This window comes from Molossus molossus, unplaced genomic scaffold (genome assembly GCF_014108415.1).
Source record: "Molossus molossus isolate mMolMol1 unplaced genomic scaffold, mMolMol1.p scaffold_m16_p_5, whole genome shotgun sequence".
NCBI classification, from domain to species: Eukaryota; Metazoa; Chordata; class Mammalia; order Chiroptera; family Molossidae; genus Molossus; species Molossus molossus.
Genome location: NW_023425388.1, coordinates 35,189,436 through 35,209,831, shown reverse-complemented (window position 1 = coordinate 35,209,831; position 20,396 = coordinate 35,189,436). Strand labels below are relative to the sequence as shown.

The 20,396-nt window shown below is 40.9% G+C and overlaps 1 protein-coding gene across 1 annotated transcript in view; it reads right to left on the bottom strand.

The window, feature by feature from the left end:
• Positions 1-19,087, bottom strand: part of LOC118616915 (multiple epidermal growth factor-like domains protein 6) — a 462,674-nt gene extending 443,587 nt beyond the window's left edge. Inside the window, 2 exon segments of the mRNA XM_036242486.1 lie at positions 17,711-18,296; positions 18,804-19,087. Coding sequence (XP_036098379.1) covers positions 17,711-18,296; positions 18,804-19,087 — 870 coding nt within the window.
• Between the last annotated feature and the right edge of the window lie 1,309 nt (positions 19,088-20,396).

Here is a 20,396-nt window from a genome sequence, read left to right as displayed (position 1 = left end):
GCTCCAGCCAGGGAATATATACTCTTTTCCATTCAAACCTCCTTAAATTATCACTCTCATTATTGATCTTTTTTTCTTTTAAAAACAGTTACTTTAAAATGTTTAATCTAAGTAGAGAATCATGAGAGCTCTTTGGCATGAGACAAGTATAGCACACTAGTGCCTCACTGATAAACCATTGTTAAGAAATGGCCCTGGCAAGTTTGGCTCAGCGGTTAGAGCATCGGCCTGCGGTCCGGAGAGACCCGGGTTCGGTTCCCGCTAAGGGCGCGTACTTCGGTTGCAGTTTGTCCCCGGCCCTGGTTGGTCGTGCGGGTGGCAGCCACTCGATGTGTCCCTTTCACATCGATGTTTCTCTCTCTCTCTCCCTCCCACTCTATCTGTACAAAAAATAGAAAAATATCCTCGGGTGAGGATAAAAAAAAAAAAAAAGAAATGGACTGAATCACATAAAATAATTACCTGGATTAATATGTATTTTCCCTTAAAACATCAAATAAATGTTCTATTTATCCTTTCTGGAGGAAAATCATTCTCAAATATACTATACACTTCTCTACTTTTAAAATCAAAGTATATTTAAAAATACACTCATGGCACAGTAAGTGAAGGTGATTTTAAAAAGTAAAACATGGTCCCATTTTGTTAAAACCAACAAATATGTTTACATTTATATTTAGGTTCATATTGTATAGCATTTCCAAAAGGTTAACAGTGGATATCTCTGGTGTGAGATCATGAGAGGTTTTTATATTGTTATTTTATTTCACCTGTCTATTCTAATCCTCCTACAGTAACATATATAAACTATATAATAAAAATAGAAATTCATTGGGTACTTGCAATTATTTTAAACTCCCTGCTCCTTGGAGCTGACAATCTAAGGGAAAGAGGTCAGTGCCCCGGACTAAACAGTCAGGTACCGCATGCTTCACAAATTCCCGCAGCACACCGGGTGAAAATTGCCGGGTTAGACAAGTGGGCTCAAAGTTCTGGCCCAGAAAACTGAGTGCTAGAACTTCAGCTGTGTGCTGACTACACCTGCATGGAAACAAGAATGAGCAACTCATGTTTTAAAAAATTATTTTTCAGCAATAAGCAGAGCAATAAATGTTCATGAAGTCCCCCCAAAAAAGACATTTATATGAATTAGGACTGTATTGAATCTAACATTTTCTTGACAAAATAAATGTACTATCATCAGATTCCATATTTACTTATTAATATACTTAGAAGCTAATAAAGAGAACAAGGTGCCTTTAGCTAACCAATCCGGGATATAATGGTTCAGGATTCTTGGGGTTCTATTTTAGTTTTTCAGCCCCTCTTACTGTCAATTCAGGAAACCTCTGGTCCTCTGCTATCAATTCCTGCTCTAGGTGTTCCCTTTTCCCTCTGACAGGTACGCTGTCTGTAAATACGCTATTCATTTGAAAAACAGAGTAATACTAAAGTGCAAAGTCCAGTATTTTTTTAACACAGCCTTTGTGACATATGTTTGATTTTTTTTTTTTTTTTTTTTAATCTACTGTAACAGTTAGGAGTATTTGTGAGCTCTGGGATGTGTAGCTTGGCTTCCGGCCCCAGAGCAATTAGCCACGTGATCTTGGACAAGCTACTCAACTTTCTGAGCCTCAGTTTTCTCATCTGTAAATAGGGACAGCAATAACAACTAAATGAAATAAGGAAGTAAAGCAGCAGTTTTTAATAGATGTGCTACAAAATTTTTAAAAATATGCTGTACCTAACAATGTAGGCAGGGGCATTGACCTCTTTTCCCTTAGACTATCAAATAAAAAAAATTTTTTTTAAATGATAACAGCCAATACAATAATGGCTGCCCAATGTAAATAAATCAAAATCATACCTATTTTTTTTTTGTCAGATCAGCAAAAAATATATTTTTTGGTGTGGGGCAGAATTTTAGTGATTAGTTTATGCGTGCCATGAGCTGAAAAAGGTTGAAAATCACTGAAGTAAAGTACTCCGCAGAGAGTTAAAAATAATTGCAAGTACCCAATAAGTGTTAGTTACTGTTATTTATGCTACTATTATGGCTTACTTCTTCATTCTCAATTATTTGCCAGGTATACAGGCTGCCAGATAGCTGAGTTCTAGGTAAGCAAAATATTTCTATATATAAGCAACTATTTTGAGAAGTAAGAGTCATCATAACAGCCACGTCAGGTTCATCTCACCCCTAAGAGTAAAAAAAAAAAAAAAGGTGATAAGCTCGCTTGTGAAAGTATTTAGCGATTTATAGCACATCTCACATCCAATAAACTAAACACAGCACTGTACCTCTGAATCACTAACTACGAGTCCAAAGAAGCCATGACTGCAGCCCACCTGTCCCTGAATGTGCTCATATCCGTTCACTTGGAGCCAGGCCACTCGACTGGAGCTCCTGCGGTATGGCTGGAGCTCCCACCCCTACTCTGGGATGCTTCAGGAACCTTCAAACACAGGACATTGTCTTTATGTTGTCTGGACATCACAGGAATAAACAACGGCAACCCAGAGAGAGTACATTCTGACACATTTTTACTGAAAAACAAATGAACCGTAAAGAATTGTATCAGGAATAAAGTTTGGTGATGCCGGTGGCCTAAACAGTGGTCTTACAAAGTCATTTTCAAGTGTTCTGGTCAGTAATATATTGCAGGTCTGAAAACTGTTTCAGAAACAAATAGAACTTTTAGAATAACTTTTTAAGAAAAAAAGTAATAGATGTTTATTATACAAAAGTTGGCAAAAACTGAGGACTGTAGCTGGGAGAATAAAAATTATTCGTAATTCACCACCAAGAGATAAACACTATTAAAACATGTTGATGCATTTCCCTCTTTTCGTGCTTATTGTCCTTATATTTATACATTTATATATAAAATCATGCTGTTATAGACATTTGTATCCTGCTTCTTTTTTGACTTATTATAATATAAGCATTTTATAGAGCATTAAAATTCTTTGTAAACATCGTTTTTAATAGCTGCATAAATGTTCCATTGTAAGGATATACCATAATTTCCCTAACTTCTTATTCATTGTTGGACATTTAGGCTGCTTCCTTTTTTTTTTTTTTTTTTTTTTGCTAACACACAGCAATTTTAAAGAGGTTTTCAAGAGAAAACAAGTTTTATTTCTTAGGCAAATGAAGTACACAATGAAACAGACAGTGGTGATATGTTAGTGTAATAGACTCACTGCTAGCCTCAGGTTCAATCAGAATAGGCATTTATCTTTCCTTCAAGCAATAATTCATTTTAATTCAGACTCTCCCTTCCGAGCTGCTTCCTCACAAATATGTTTTCCATCTCACACAATTGCAAGGACTCAGCCACAAAGCTCACTTTTTTGACAGGTGGCATTTAATTTGTCTGCAGGTCGAAAGCCCTACTATCTCTTGTTGCCACACTGAACGGAGGCGGGAAGCCTCAGACAAGCCTGTCCATGGGCAGCCCTCCTCCCTTGTGAGAATATTTACCTCTTCTCCAAGTTCACTTTTTGCCTAGCCTGTCAGATGCAAAAGTGCCTTCTGTGGGCTTCTGGGGTCCTTTAGAATTAACTTTTCTTCCCAGGCCCTCAAGCTCTCTTTAAGTATCTATTTCCATGGGGACCAGAGCTCCCTATCAAGGGACTCCACCCACCTTAATAGGAACCCCGTTTCTTTCCGAATAGGACTCTTTCCTGCAACATACCAGCAACATAAATGCCTCGCCGCTGTCACCAGATGAAGAGCTTAAATGCGCAGATAATTAAAGCAGGCGAAGCAGGAAGCAAGGCCCTGGGGAGACCATTAATGATGCAACACGTTGTCATGTGGGTTCTACATACAAAAGAGAATATTATAAGCATATTTAATATGAAATGCAAGAAATACAGCAAAATGGATTGACTCTCCTTGAAAACGAATCATTCATCAGAGTTGGAACAGCTATAGATCTGTGACAAATGCAATCTAAAAAATATCAGAGCTTCTCAGATCAAAATAAGGGTTTCACAAAACAAAATAAAACTTATAAAAAAAAATTAAAGAGGAAAGTTGGTGAGGCAGAGGAGAGCAAAGGTACTTCAAAGTCTACTTCTAGTAATATTGAGTCTGGTACCAGGGGTCCAGGAGACTGATGCTAACCAGATCACCTTACCCTTCAAACCACGAGCATACTCTCTGGAATTAGGTGTCACAAAAAGTAACCACAAGTAGGACCATTACAAGTTTTATCCTTGCTTCTCAAAGAATAAAACTGATTAATAAAATACCTAAATTGTAGAAATGGGTTTTTCCCCTTATGACAATTCTTTTTTTTTTTTTTCGTTAATTTTTTTTTCCTTTATTGATTTTAGAGAGAGAGGGAGAGAGATAGAAACATTGATGAGAGAGAACATCGACTGGCCGCCTCCTGCATGCTCCCCACTGGGGATCGGGCCCACAACCTGGGCATGTGCCCTGACCAGCGACCTCTTGGTGCATGGGTCGACGCACAGTTCTAGAGGCGCAGTACTATTGCATGGTGTTTGCTGTTCAGATGGAATGAATAATGTAGAAAGTTTTTGCCATGTTGCCTAGCATGGTGATCCTGTTCAATGAATGTCTCCTGGTTGTTTCTTCTATGCAGGAGCAATAAGCTTAACAGAATGACAACTGAACTCATTTTCATGCATTACCTTTAATGGGTCATCTAATCTTTATATTGTGATTATTAAGATGAAAACGTTTTTAAATGATAAAATCTGATTATTATTTTTTTTTTTTTTACTTTTCACAAGGTCTGTTATAAAATGTTGGGATTCAAGATTTTAATAATCAATATTACATTAAAACCCCCCCCTTTTTTTTTTTTTTTTTTGAAAACACAGAAGCTGAACCATTCTTGCCTTAAACTAACCAACTAAACTAACCCAGAATTTAAACAAACAAAAATAAAGGGGTACTTTTGGCTTAAAAGCAATTCCTTATTTTATTACAAAAATTCTATTTAAACTACCATTTGAAAATGAGTACATTCTCCAAATATAATATTTATAAATACAGGTTAGAAGCATCTAAATTCCTTGGGGCCAAATTGTTTGGAAATTCAGAATTTTTCAGATTCAAGGAAGGCAATGTGGCACCTCTGTGCCCATAAGTGTCTAACACATCACATTCTAATCAAACACATTAATATTCTTCGGGGACACTTAAGGTTTTTCCTGCTGAATAAAATAAATAAAATCTAGAACTAGACTCCTGCCAGCTGGGTGTAGGTTTTGCCACCAAATTAGTTTGTGACAAACAACAACAAAAGACATTTTGTTTAGGCTTTTCAGATTTTAGAATTATGGATAAGGGATTATAAAACTATTTTTTATTTGTATACAGTCAGTTAAACCAATCTGCTGTGTAAATTTAAGAAGGGTAAATAATTTAAGAAATATAAAGAACAGCTCATATGCTGATATCATATAGCTAAAACACTACTGAAGATTAAAATAACTGTAATGAAAATTATAAAACAAATGAGAGTTGGTGAAACTGAAGCATGTATCTCCTAAAACAAAAGGATTTCAAGAACCTCTCGTGCAGATTCAGCCTGTAAAAACACCATCCAGACATACGATACCTTAAAATCTACTCTAATCACTATTTACTACCACTAACTCAAATCCCTGGCTATGAATCCAAAGCCACCTTATTCGAAGGCAAAGTAGAGTTCTTGAAAACTGAATACACAGCATGGGCAAAGCCCATAGGAGGCACTTACAGAAGCTCACAACATAAACAGAGTTCACCTCATTCTTCAGGTTTACAAATGCACAGAAATTACATGCTAAAAAGGATAAGTGAACACATGCTCCCAGTTATTACCGTTTTTTTGTTTTTGTTTTTTGTTTTTATCTGCATCCTATTATCACACCAAATCCCAGGATTAAGAATAGATCCTTAGCATCCCAAATAACAATTTATAGTAAGACAATCTTGGGTCTTCCTGGTTTTTAATGCATTTTGATGGTATAAGGCTTTTCATCATTTTGATGTTAGTCTATCTCTTTCCAGCTGTTTTTCCACAGAAAACCAAATTTTCTCCCTATAAGCAAATGAGGGGAGTTCATTATCCACCAGTTATTTAGAGATAAAAAATTCTTAATTACATCTTATCAAGGCAGGCTTAACGTAGGCTGGAACCAACCAGAAAACCTGTTGTCTCCAGCAGACTTGCCCCTATATTTAATATTTTTCCTTTATTAATTCCAGAGAGACAGGAAGAGAGAGGGGGAGAGGGATAGAAACATTAATGAGAGAGAACATCAATTGGCTGCCTCCTGTATGTCCCCCACTGGGGATTGGGCCCACAATCTGAGTCTGTGTCCTGACTGGGAATTGAACCAGCAACCTCTTGTTATATGGGCTGATGCTCAACCCCTGAGCCACACCAGCTGGGCTCCCCTACATTTAAATACTCAACGTTAAATAATCACATATAACAAGTCACATTAGGGACATATTTTAAGTCTGATTAATCCTTGAAGCACTTGTATCTCCTGAAGCATACCAAGCTTTGAAAAGACAAATGAGAAACTAGAGACCAGAAAGGTTGTAGTCTCACACAACTAATTTGTAACACAGCCAGAAAAGGAACTCCCAATGCTTATAGAAAAATCAAGTTTAACACACATTATTTGATCCTGGAGTGGGTAGGGGCTGCAATATAAGGAGTGCAGAAACATGGGTCGAAGTTAGATGATCAGCGATTAGTTTTAATTCAACAATTATAGGACTCATACTTTGACCTCAATGAAATTAAAATCTAGCTGTAGAATTAATGTGGACAACTAAAGAAGAGTTGACAGAAAATGCTCAATAGGACTTTGGGAGACTCTAGACTTCAGATGAGGGAGCAGTGGGGGTTTTCTAGTGGGATTGAAACGGGCCATGCAGTAACTTACCTGGGAGCATGCTCGGCCACTACGAAGACTCCCTCAGTTGTTCAGAGAGCCACAATATCGTTAGAGCCTTCACAACCTTCACTAGGTCATTAGAGTAGACTGTGAACTCCCTGGTCCCTTAAATTTTAATGAACCTGAGCCCTTTAACAGTGGCAGAGAGCAACTTTAGCTGTGAAACAATTAAAATGTTAATGGGGTTTCTACTGTAAATAGATTTATGAAGGGAGAATGCTGACTGGGTTGTTTCCTGGCCCCAACTTGTTACTGTCAGTTGAATTCAAGCAAAATATGCCTCACAAAAGATGTGAGGCGCGCCTACCCTTCAATGGCTGCTGCCTGTGAAGAGCCTATTTCAAAAGTCCTTCCAGTACTGCCCAGAACATGCCTAGAGCCCAATACCAATGCAACTCTGTTAGCACATCATTAGCCAGTGTGCATTGCTGCGCCTCGAGTTTTTACTGGTTTTATTCTCCATGTGGTATACTAGTACATTAAAAGGAAACTCGTGTTCATTTTTGCTCACCCTGATACAGGGAGAGTTCAAAAGTTCAGAAGATAAGACGTGGTTCTCAGCACGAGTCGCCGTGAAATGCATCGGAAAAGAAATGTTTGATGTCAGGGTACATTCCCAGTTTATTCATGCTGCAAACAGTTTCTTATCTTTTGAAACTTGCAAGCTGGGGTAGCTAACATTTGTGTAAACTCCACAACAAACAGAGAAGCAATACAATTTGACTATCATATGCTTTTGTCTATAAACCAAACTTCATATACAAAGTATTATGGATGAATATTAGTGCTTCGGGTTCCAGGAAGAAAATACTATTCATAATTAAGTTGTCTTTCTCCCAGTTGGAATCCACTACGCTAAACCATGAAAAGAGTTTTCTTAATAATTCAGAGAAACCAAACCTCAAGTCTCCTGAGATTACCTCTTTCCTCGAGAGCAAAATCCACTAAAGCTCAGAATTACTGTCAATTCTTAATTAACCATGTCAGTGAGGAGGAACATTAAACACCACTGAAGACTGTCCACTGAAGAGTGACAGAAAACATTTCCCAGATCGCAAGTTGACAAGCCACATAATTTATATCCAAGCAGCAGATTTTACAAAGAGTCGGCAGGAAACGCTTTGACTAATTCCAAACATGTCCTCATCGCTATCACGTGGTTATCAGGCAGATGTCTTTAAAGAGACTAGAGATCTCCAAATATCATGTCAAATAAAAATGTCAATTTGACTGTTTAGACAAACCGACATGCAGTTAATCCTATCGGAGGGACACGGACGTATTTGTGAAATAGACGACTTCTGTGCTGGGTCTTAGAGGTTGGCCTGGAGGAGACAGAGGAGGCAGGAAGGTCCCTGAGGGCAAAGGCCCACAGCAGGGAAGTGTGGTGTGCCTTTGGGGACTGGGGTATCCTGTGAGGGTAGAGGTGCAAGTGCATGGGGAGGACGATGGCAACAACAGGCCATGGTTCTCTCATCCCCAGGGACCCTCTGCTGCCAGAGCCTGGCCATGCTGCCCTCTCTTCCTGTAACGAATGCCCTTCTGCTCCTAATCCTCTTACCTTCAAATGCCACCATTTTCATGAAGCTTTCATTGATTTCCTCTCATAAATTCGGTTTCTCCTACTTTAAAAAAAAAAAATCCTGTTTTTATTGATTTTAGAGAGAGGGGAAGGAAGAGGGAGAGAGTGAATGAGAAACATCAATGTGAGAGAGAAACAGCCACCGGCTGCCTACTGCATGCCCCCTACCGGGATCAAGCTGAGCACTTTTCTGGTGCACAGGACCTCACTCAACCAACTGAGCCACAGGTGCCACAGCTCTCCTACCTTTTAAATGACAGTGATACTTGGGTCTAAGTCTTTTATAGTACTTAGCTATCCTACAGTGTTTGATTGAAAGCTTGTCGGGAGTGGAGACACTATCTTACCCATCTGTACAATCTCCACAGAAGAAGGAAGGGAAATGTCTTGATTATTGTGAGTTGATCTTGGACTTGCCCCATCTGTAATGAACTCTGCCACAGTAGAGCAGCAGGCAGCCCTTCCTCCTGCCATTTCCAGCGACAGGAATAAGGAGGCTGAAAGGGATGGCGGATGCACAGTAAGTGTGTAGTCCCCATGACCGAAAGTCAGGGCTGCTGGAGCTGAGTGCTCAGCTAGAGTAAGGCTCTTCCACCGGGTTTGTTTAGGCAACTCAAAAGTCAATTCCTTTTTAGCAGTGACACTGTCCACTGTCCACATTCCTCTTCCATGGCATGCTCCTGAGCCCTCCTCTAGCACTTGCCCCTCTGTCCTCCCTTTTTCTCAGGTAGTTTCCCAAGATACTCCTTAGGTCTTTTTTCATCTGTCCTCCTCTGATATATTAAAATCTCCCAGGTTTCCTTCTTCAGTAATCTTTTCTCCTCACTCTTTATAGATACCTGTCTCCTGCCACGTCAATAGCCAATGTAGCTCTAGCCCCGACCACTCTCCTGGCCTCAGAATGACTCCCTCTCATCCCGCAGATGTGTAAGTGCCCTGTGGTCACTGCTGAGCTCCCTCTCTTCTCCCCCAAAGCTCCTCCTTCTCCCGTGTTTCTGACTTTCTCCATTCCCCAAGGGCCACCCTCAAGTCTTCCTTCCCCCTCACTTGCGTACGTCCACACATCTACCAAATGACACTAAACTTCAACTCTGTTCCTTTCGTTACCACCATGATTCCTTTGTGTATTAGACTCACACCACTTCTTTCTGAAGGACCCCTACTGCAAGAACCCCCTAACTGGGCTCCCTACTCTGGCTTCTTCCCTCTCCAGCCCATTCTCCATGCAAAACACAAAGCCGATTAAGCCACTCCCCTGTTTTCAGCCGGTCCCTTCCTGGCTTCTCACTGGTCCGCTGCAGAGCCCAAAGCTCTCAACCTGATACGCAGGACCCTCCTGAGATACACCCTGTCAGCTGCCCTAAACTCATCTTCTACTGTGGCCCCTCCATATCCTTCCCTCCTAACATACCATGAAGAAAGGGTTAATGGTTTTTCCTAAAGGGCAGATCTTGCCTCCTACTTCTTGCACATGCTCTTCTCACCAGCTGGAAACACCGCCACCACCGTCACTATCTACACCACCCATCTGACCTCTATTCAGAAAGACCAGTGAGAACAAGGTTTCACCCTGCTCGGTGGCTCAATTGATTGGAGAGTCATCAGTATACCAAAGGCCGCAGGTTCAGTTCTCAGTCAGGGCACATACCCGGGCTGTGGGTTCAATTCCTGGTCGGGGCATGTGGAAGGCAACTGATTGAACTCTCTCTTTCTCTCTCTAAAATATATATATATATATATATATATATATACACACACATATATATTATATATATGTATACACACACACATATATATATTATATATATGTATACACACACACACATATACATAGATATGTGTGTGTGTGTGTGTATCCCCTCAGGTGATGATTAAATAAATAAATAAATAAATAAAATAAAGTCTTAAAAATCTACACTAAGGCCCTGAATTCATTTTTCCCTCCATCTCGGCTACGGGATCCATCTCAGCCAACTCTTTTGGCAGGCTCTGGTTTGTTTGTCGGTCTTACCCCCAGGTCTATGAGTTGCTAAAGAATAGAGGATCAACTTATTCCCTCTGTATCCCCAAAGCCTAGCAAAGTACTTGACACTGAATAAATATTTGTTGAATGGAAGTAACAAGAACAGAAATCAGATACATATTAAGCAACTGGGTTAGTGATTTGATTTCAGCTTCAGTGGAGGAAAAAACTGATACTTGGGATTTGAACATAGCCCCTTGGGTCGGATCAGTATATCTCTGTACTCAGTGACAGAGTCTTCCCACCTGTTGAAATAGAATGTCAAAATCCAGTGCTAGATTCGATATAAGAAAACAAAACTTGATTTAAGCAAATCCCATGCAGCTGAAATTGTGAAGAAAAATGTCAGGGGTTTTGGAAGACAATTCTTTGAGGTCTCCTGCATTTCTACATATTTTGTAAAGAAGCTTTAATTACTTTTGTCCTGAAAGGATATTTGTATAGCAAACAAGGGGAAGACAGAGAGTGTCTCCTGCCAAGGCCAAGGGCAGAGTTGTTTCCTAAGCAGGATAATAAAGACGATGTCTCCCTCTAAGGGCAAAGGTTGGACAGGTTTGACAGCAGCCCCCTTAAAAGATCGGGGATTTCTGAAAGACCTGGGTTCCTCACCTGCGACATAAATCCACTGTGTGCATAACATGGATTTGAGCTACCCCTCATTGCCCCCCATGAAACTTGGGGTGGGGAGAAGGGAAGGGCCAGGAAAGTCAATGCAAGTATGAGGCTCAAAGCACCTGCTATGGCTTGACTAATTGCTTCTAATCCAGAGTCTATGTGTTCTGTCAGCAGCCAAGCACAGTGGCAGACTAATTTGTGACTAAATTGTAAATAGACTAAAATCTTAGACACTACATAGTTCTTGACAAGTACAAGGAAACAAAAGGCAATATTTCTTAAAGTGCTCAATAAATGTTTACAAAATTGAATAATGCCAGAAAGATAAAATCTTGAATACAGTGTGATGGTTTAGAGCACAGATGCTAGAGCCAAACAGCCTGGGTTCATATGCTAGTTTTTACAAATATTAACTACATAAACTCTTCTGAGCTTCATCCTCTTATATGCAATTACTCCAGAAAACCCTAATGAATCTGGATCTCAATTTCGTCATAAAATGTAGACATGAATATAACCTTCTAATAGGGTTGTTGTGAGAATTAAATTAATTGAAATATATAAAGTACTTAACTTGTTCCTGGTATATGATAAGTTCTATTTAAGAATAAAATTTAGATGCTTGAAGTTTATTCCATGGATAATCAAAATTTTTAAGAAAGAAATAATGTCAGTAGGTCTTTGCTTCAGAAACCAATGTTGATGAAAATTAAATTATATATATAAAATTAGAGAGGACTGAGAGAATATAAAAGAGAAGACCAACCAAGAGACAACTGTAATAGTCTATGAGTAAAAGTGGCATGGCTGGGCTTGAGTGTTGACAACAAGAAAGAGCTAATTCAGGAGGCATTTCATTGCTAGTGTTTATAGGATTTGGCAATGGATAGGAATATAAATATTAATTTAGAGTTATTCAACTGTCATCTACAAAGGCCTTTTCACAATCGTCTTACCTAAAGCTCATAATGACAAGGTTAACTGGGGGGAAAGTAACAGATACTGTATAAGATTTCAAACAGGAAGGAAGAGAAACATGAGCAAAGTACCTAAGAAGGAGAAAACTGATAACAAGAGATGGTCTATGGACATTTTGAGTCTGAAACCCATACAGATGATACATCTAGAGTTGAAAATACGAGTCTGTAACTCTAAAGAGATTAGGGCTTAGATATCAGATCTGGGTCTCATGAGAATAGAGCATATGATGAACCAGTGAAAAGACAAGGATAAACCTAGTGAAGTATAAAGAATGGGAAGAGGATGAGGGGCCAATCGAGAAGGAGAACTACAGATGATACTGAGTGTACAAAGAAAAAGCATAGTGAAGAAATGGCAAAGTCGAAAATAGGAATGGGTAGTAATGGCACATGTTATTACAAAAACGAGAGTAGGGTAGGCTCTGGAAAAAAGGCAGCCTAAGAAGAAATTTTTGCAGAGGTGGCCTGACTGAAAAGGGTTAAAGGATCAATGAACAGAAAGAAAGCAGCGTCACAGAGCTGTTCTTGAAAAACAGAAGGTGAAAGAGAGAAGCAAGATTAAGCTAGATATGAACATAATGCAGACATACTAAAACATGGAATAGAGAGAGATGCAGAAAGAGAGACATGGATACATGGGGAAGAATAGAAATATAACAGTAGAAAGGAAAGAACTGGCGATAAAAGAAAAACTGATAGAGAAAAAAATGTAAACATGAAATCTAGAACACACAAGGAAGGGATTGTCTTGAACAAAGAGTGGGAAATAGCTTCCCATGAGACACAGAAGAAAGAAGTACAGGTAGATACAGAAAAAATACTGAAGCCAAGGACAGGAAGCCTGACAACGTTCATATAATACAATGTCCATTTCATCAATAAAGTATGGATTAATGTTGACTGCTAAAACTACATGGCAGAAGTAAGGATTCATTCTACTTGGGGCAATAGGAGAAAGTCAGTTATTGCTGAATATAAGTAAAAAGACCGAGACTGAAAGAAAGGCCAGAGAGGCTGGTAATTTGAGAGTCTAGGAAGAAGAGGTCGAGGACAGAGGGACCACCACAGAGAACAGTGATTAGGAACAGGGCTCTGGGCTTAGAATGGGCCCAAAGCCCACCCCACCATTTCTCAGCTATGAAACTTAAGGCAAGTGACTTAACCTCTCTCTGTCTCAGTGTCCTCTTCAGAAAACTAGAGATGATACTGTTCTACTTCATATGATTGTTGTGAGAATTAAAGGTATTAATAAAGAGAAATTGCTTCCCTGGCTGGTTTTGCTCAGTGGTTAGGCCATCAGCCTGCAGTCCAGAGAGCGGGTTTGATTCCCGCTAAGAGCTCGTATCTTGGTTGAAGTTTGTCCCCGGCCCTGGTTGGGTCATGCGGGTGGCAACCACTCGATGTGTCCCTTTCACATCCCTTTCCCTTCCGAAGATGAGCCTGGCTCCCTCTCTTCCTCCCACTCTATCTGAACAAAAAATAGAAAAAGTGTCCTCGGATGAAGATAAAAAAAATAATAATAATTAAAAAATAAAACAAAGAGAAATTGCTGTAAATGATCCCTTGCCCATAAGGAATGTGCACAGCCTTCTCAAGTTTGCTTTAATGCTCATTTGATGTGGCTGATCTCATAAGAAAGAAAAATATTTTTGAACTAATTTATATTCAGGAGTAAATGACAGACCACAGGCCATGCTTAAATTACTTGTGACTTAAAAGTGTACTGAGATTAGACATCTCTAACTGGCTTAATTTCAGGCTTTATCATAAGAAAAGTGAAAAATAAAATAAAATGAAATAAATTCCAACATGGTGTGTGGTGCAAGAAACAGTTTCTCAATTCCTTTTCATGACTCTGGATTATTATAACCTCTTGCCTTTCTCTACTTCTCCATGTATCAATTCTTCAGAAATCAAAATCTCTGCCACTCTGACCACAAGTTTCTACATCAGCTACAGAAGGCTGAGGCACAACGTATTTCTACATATGTAGGGTAGGGTAGGGGTGGAGTGGACAAACAGTATCTATCTTATCAGGCCTGGTATTTTGGATTTATATGTCAAACTGCCTGTATCGGATCCCAGCATTAGAGAATGGATGTGAGATGTCCTGACCAGTTTAGGAGACTGCTGAGTCACCAAGTGGTGACATCTTTTAAAAATTTCCCCCATGTATCAGAGAAATCCAAGTGTCTCAAGCCCCAGAAGCTGAAGCTACTGCATCTGTCTTTATGCACTTCTGCCTGTGGGATATCTGCAACACTTCTGTGTTTACTACTTTCCATCATGTTGTATGCAATAATTATGCAAGTGTTTGCAAGAGAGCATTATAAAGGATAAATGTTAATAGAGTGTGTTACAACCAGTCATTTTCTTTTGATGTCTCAAAGATCTGGAGGAGAGTTTATTTCCTTCTATTTAATCCTTTAGAAAACATTTGCAGAGTACCATTAACATAAGTAAACTCTTCAATATCCCTTTATCGAAATGCCATCACCAGTTACAACACTCCAATTCATAATGCAATCACCAAGGTGATCTTTCCCCATTCCACAATTCCCAGTCTAAGCCTCACCCATCATTTCTATACTTGAACACCTATATAGGCATGAGAGAGCAGAGTAATTTCTTATCAAGAGTCTCAATGAGGAGGAGAGAAATCAGATATTCCTTACAAGAAACTATCTTACCACTGCAGGACAGCTGGCATCTCAACCCACTTCCATACCCAGCACCAAATGCCAAGAGAACCCTGTAGCTTTCAAAATGTTCAAAAAAGCATCCATAGGTTTCTCAATACTTACTCTGTGGAAGGTACTTACTCAATACTTACTCAGTCCTACTCCCACTGAGAACCTCTGTCAGTAATTTAAAAAAAAAAAATTTTTTTTTTTCAAACAGAAGCTGGTCCTGGGTGTTCTGTTATGGACCACATTTGTTAAGAACTCCAGCACTGAAATTCAAACTACCTGGACCCAAATCTTGTGACTTCCTGGAGTGTGAACTTAACTTTTCTTTGTCTCTTCGTCATAAATGGAGATGAAAATAGTGTCTATCTAGTAGGGCTTTTTATAAGATAAAATGAAATAATATATGTAAAGTGGCTAGACATTTGCCTGGTACCTAAGTAAGAATTCAAACAAATTAAGTATTAACTATGATTTCCAATGTCAACTTACATAATAGGACCTTAGGCACTTTTTGTGGAATACTGATTTTATAAATCAGCCTAACTTTAATTCTATAAGGTCTCCTAAATGTAATAAGACAAGGTCATCAGATAGATCAATTATCATTAGAGTTGGAGTATCCATTAACAATATTTTCCTTGAAAATCAGCTTGCCTATAGAGGAATATACCATAAATACAATGCATTAAATTTAGGCTGACCTTTATTTATCTACAGTCATTTCTTCTTTTCACTTCTAACCGGGCATCAGCATCTGTTCATATATAAGATCGGCTACATAAAACTTTTACCTGTGTTGATGACCTAGAGGTGCCAGTCTATAAGTTCATGCATTCCTATTAGTGGTATTCACCTCATTAGCTGCCTGCTCTCACTGATAATGGACCTCAGAGGTCAATAAAAATCTTAGGAAGAATTCTTTTTAATTTAACAGACAGGCAGTGTGTGGAAGCCAAGTGCTATGCACAGTTGTATTCCACATGCCTGTAACAATTGCAAAGGTGTCTGCAGAAACCTAGCACTAAATCCTAACATGCTTCTTGCTGAAGAAACTATTAATTCTAATGCCAGGGAGGACTAAATACAAATTTGATTGGATTTTTTCCCATCCAGATTTCAGAAAGCACCAAGAGTCATCGCAATAACTCCCGCAGAAAGAGCATCTCTATTAAACACCCAAGAATTTATATTGGTTTTAATATCCAATCTCATCTCACCTGATAAATAAATGAGCTGCCAGTAGCAGTGTCCTTTAAAAAAAAATGCAATGTCATCCTTCCAGCCTTTTCAACAAAAGTGTCAATATTGAAACCTGAGATAAAACAGTTAAGCAATGTAAAAAATGATGTGATATTTCTGTTATTTTTTAGTACCTCCCAAAGGAATTACTTGGTCTTGTGTGAAGGGGTGACTCTGTGGCTAAATAATAAGGCAACCCAGGGTCCACTTTAATAATGACACTTGTAAAGGTAAGAGCGAGGTTAGCCAACAAGCTTGTTAAAAAGCAGTTTCTAAGAAATGAAGGCTTATGCAAGCACAAGCTATCCAAAGCAAATGTGTTTTCTGAGATAAACTGGAGAAGAAAAGTCTAAATCAACCTTCTCTTCAGAATAAACAAGACACATCTTATCAGTGCAAGAGAAATCACCTACCCAGGAATTCCTTGCATTTCTGCCAAACATGTATTTACAAACTATGTGGGCAAGAAGTTCTGTGATGCCACTAACACCATGGCCATGTCTCAAGATTTATAGTTAGTAACCAGGCAGCAAATTGAATGAGAAGGATGAAATATGAAAATGGAGTGGACCCCAATATAGTATTTTTCTTACAAGAAAAAGTCAAGTTCTGGAAAGATATAGATCGTTTTATGTACTTATCTAAATTTCTCTATTATAAAAATATTAACATTTCAAAAAATAAAAGATGAAGCAGAGAAATAGCAAAGTAACAAATTTGTTTAAATGCTCAAAATACTCTGGTGTCTCTTCACAGCTGCTCAGAGGAGAAAGGAAAAGCTAAATTAGCTCTAGCTGCTCTCAGACAACTGGATGGTGATCCCCATGATACTACAGAATTCAGTGCAAACTTCAGCCAGTCAAGGCGACCAGGCAATCTGTCAACACAGACTTCCCCTGAGCATCATGCTATGCTTGACATTGTGGCCAATAATTAGTATCTCCTTGCCTTAATCAATTGTAATCTGGAAACCAAAGCATGCCCCATCCTCAGAGAATGCCTTTGAGTCATCTCCCCACCCTTCATTTCTCTTCTAAGGAGGCCAGTATCCTAGTGGCCTGGCATTCAGTCCTTGGCATACACATCCCCCTCAGTTCTTCCCTTCCGCAGATGAGCCTGGCTCACCTCTCATCAAACCTGTGGAATAATCCACTCCTTCGAACTTGGAGATACTTCTCAAAAAGAAAGAAACACATGTACTTGAACTCATTGTCTCTGGAAAGAACATAGCAAGAAAACTCGCTGTTCTTTCACAACCCTTTTAGAAAGTGGGACTTACTAGCCAATTACTCTTCCCATCAGGAAATTAACTGAACCACATACGCATACTCACCAGCATTCACACACTGTGCACACACGCACACTCCCAAATCTGGGGGGAAATTCTTTCAGGCGCCGAGAAAGTACTAATCAGGTGGAAGCACTCAGACCCAGACCCGACGACGCGCCGGGGGACGCACCCCGCGCCTTCCACCTAGGGTTGCCCGCAGACCCCACTGGATGCTCTCCGGCAGCTCCAGCCCCCCAGCCCTTCTGGGAGAGATCGGCTCCCCCACTGTCCGCAGCGGGTCCAGGTTGGGCAGAGGCACCGAGGGGCCAGCAACCCCCACGTGTCCCTAACGCGCGGGCTCTACCTACTTACATGTCTGGCCGGAGCTGTACGGCTCTGCCCCGAGGCCAGCCTGCGGCCACCCAGGCGCAGAAGCACCAGAGCCACAGTCTGGAGGTCATCTCGGCGGGGCGGAGCTGCTCCAGCCGCCACCAGGGCTGCGCGCCGCGTGCCATCCCCGCTCCGCAAGTCCGAGCCCGCCGCAGAAGTTGGGCTCGCCGGGCAGAAGTTGGTGAGCGGGGCTCCCGAGACTGGTGAGGTGGTGTCCTCGCTGGGTCTCCTCGCGAAGGGCGTGGTAGCAGCTCGGCCCCCTGGGCGGTGTCGGCTACTGGGAGAGCGGGAGGAGCGACGGCGGAGCCGAGGCACCGGAGCCACCGAGGTGCGCGCCCCTGCACGGCCGGGAGCGACTGGAACTGAGCGAGCCCGGCGGCCCGCAGCCCCCACAGCCCCAGCAGCCTCGGTGCCATGGAAACGCGTTCGCAGCCCTCCCGCCCGGGCTCCTCCGGAGCGCTTAAAGAGACAGCCCGGCTGCCACCAGGGGCTCCATGTGCTGCTGGGCGTCCCCCGCCCCCTCCTCTCCATCAGCGCCAGCGGGGAGCAGGAGGCTGGACGCTGGGGGCTGAAGACGCACAATAAGGCGCTTAGCTCAATATTCCCGCCTAACTCTGCTCCCCCTCTTCCTACCCTACCCACCACAACCCAACACGCGCCCTAACCCCGCCAAAGAGGCAAAGGAGCAATGGTTTGTCCCCTCATACACCACCCTGCTCACAACCAACCAGCTGTGCATCTGCCACAAGCGGAGACCAAAAGAAGGCTGACTTTTCATTCTCTCTGGTGCGGCAGGCTCCCACCCAGAGTCCCGAGAGTCGATCAGAACACAGGCTGGGGGAGGTGTGTTTGAAGTGGGAACCAAGAGACACTTGATTGAGTCAAATCTCCTGCCAAATCCACATCTGCAGGACACATCCTGGGCTCATGAAAAAATCCTCCTTACTCAAAATGGGATACTATCCCTTCCTTTTATTTGGCCACCGCCTTATCCCTTTCAGGCACCAGAGATTTAAGAAGGAGCCAACCTTTCACAAACCTACTCCCTCCTTTCCTTTAAACCAGCTCCTTTTACCCCAAATGTACTGTGGAGCAGCCCTCGTGAGCTCCCGTGGCCTTTCCAGAAGGGAGTAGCGTCTGCTCCGAATGGGAAGCTCGGGCTGTGGTGCTGCCCAGCTGCCTGGGACGCACAGCCAAGGGTAGAGTGGTGGCCAGCAGCTCCGGCCCAAGGCTGTGCCTCTGCCCAGCGCCAGCTGCTATCGGGAAGACCACAAACCTCTGGAGTCTGTCTGTTTGGTGAAATAAAAATCTGTGGTGCATTGTGTCCTCCAACAAGGACAGCCCAGGCTCCGAAGCCATAATCTTTGGGTTAGCCCTGTGGAAAATGAATCTATCTGCAGTGGGACAACTTTTTGCTTTGATTCCTAAATTTACCAAAAGTGGCTTTCCAATGACTCATTCACAGTCAGACAGTACTTAAAGTCGTAGCACCTGATTTTTTCAGTCCCAGGGCCCCAGTATGATCTTCCCCAAGTGGTCTTCTGGATTCCCTTTTGCCTTTCACAGTTGAATTAACCATCTGGCTCTTAGTTTCAGTCTTCTGGGCCTTTGTTCTCCCTTCTTTTCTTTCTGCCTTTTTTTTCCAACTAAAAAAGCAATTGGGCACTTACAGAAAAGAATGAGGAGAAAATTTGGGGGCTTCCTCCGAAAACAAAGAAAAACGTGAGGGTGAGATAGAACACTCTGAAATTCTTAGGCATCTGTGACTTTGACCTTGATTTGTGGATTTGGAATTCACACCACTCTGCAGTGTCTTTTCTTAGACATACATACATATATATATATATATATATATATTTTTTTTTATTGAAGTTTAACTTAGAGTGAAAATCACAAATATACAACTAGATGATATCTCTCTCTTTTGAGAAATGTCTTTAAGAAAGAATTTAGAGCAGGTTGTATAATAGTAATCATTACTTGAACCTCCTTATTTCATAAAAGAAGGATTCATGTCTCTTCTTTTTCTAAATTCCAGTTATTCATGAACCACACCTTCTCCAACTTCAGAAAGGATGGACTTGGGGACAGTACTGATACTGTCATAGAGATGCCGTCACTTGGCTAACTCTTAATTATTCTGATAATGACAGGTCCAGCATGGGTCAAACACATTGATAATTTTAAAATCTATTTTTAACTCTTAGTTTTAACTTCTCCTAAACCTCTTTGCCACTTTTGTTATCAAGTATCCTATCCTTTTTCCTCTTCCTCTTCCGCTGAGGTGCTAATGAACGGTGAAATGACCAAAAGGAGGCAGGGCACTGTGGGAGAGAAAAGAAAGAAAAGGAAACTGGATAATTCACCATAAAGGCAGCTTCTGAACTGAGTGTAGCAACTACGTAAAGGCGGGGCTCTTTTTCTCCCCTTCTGGGTATAAACAAATGTAGGTGAAAAGATTAATCCTCTGTATTGATTCAATTTCTAGTTTGTCTCTTGGAGGAAACCTGAAGACTCCAGGTTGTTTCAGTACAGTTTGATCTTAATTGTTTAATGAAAATTTATAGCACACCCAAAGATGACAGTATAGATTAACTGTACCCTGAAATTTCCTGTGATTTGTTAAGCCTTTCTTTGCTCGTGGACTAGTTTTAACTCTGCAGGGCTC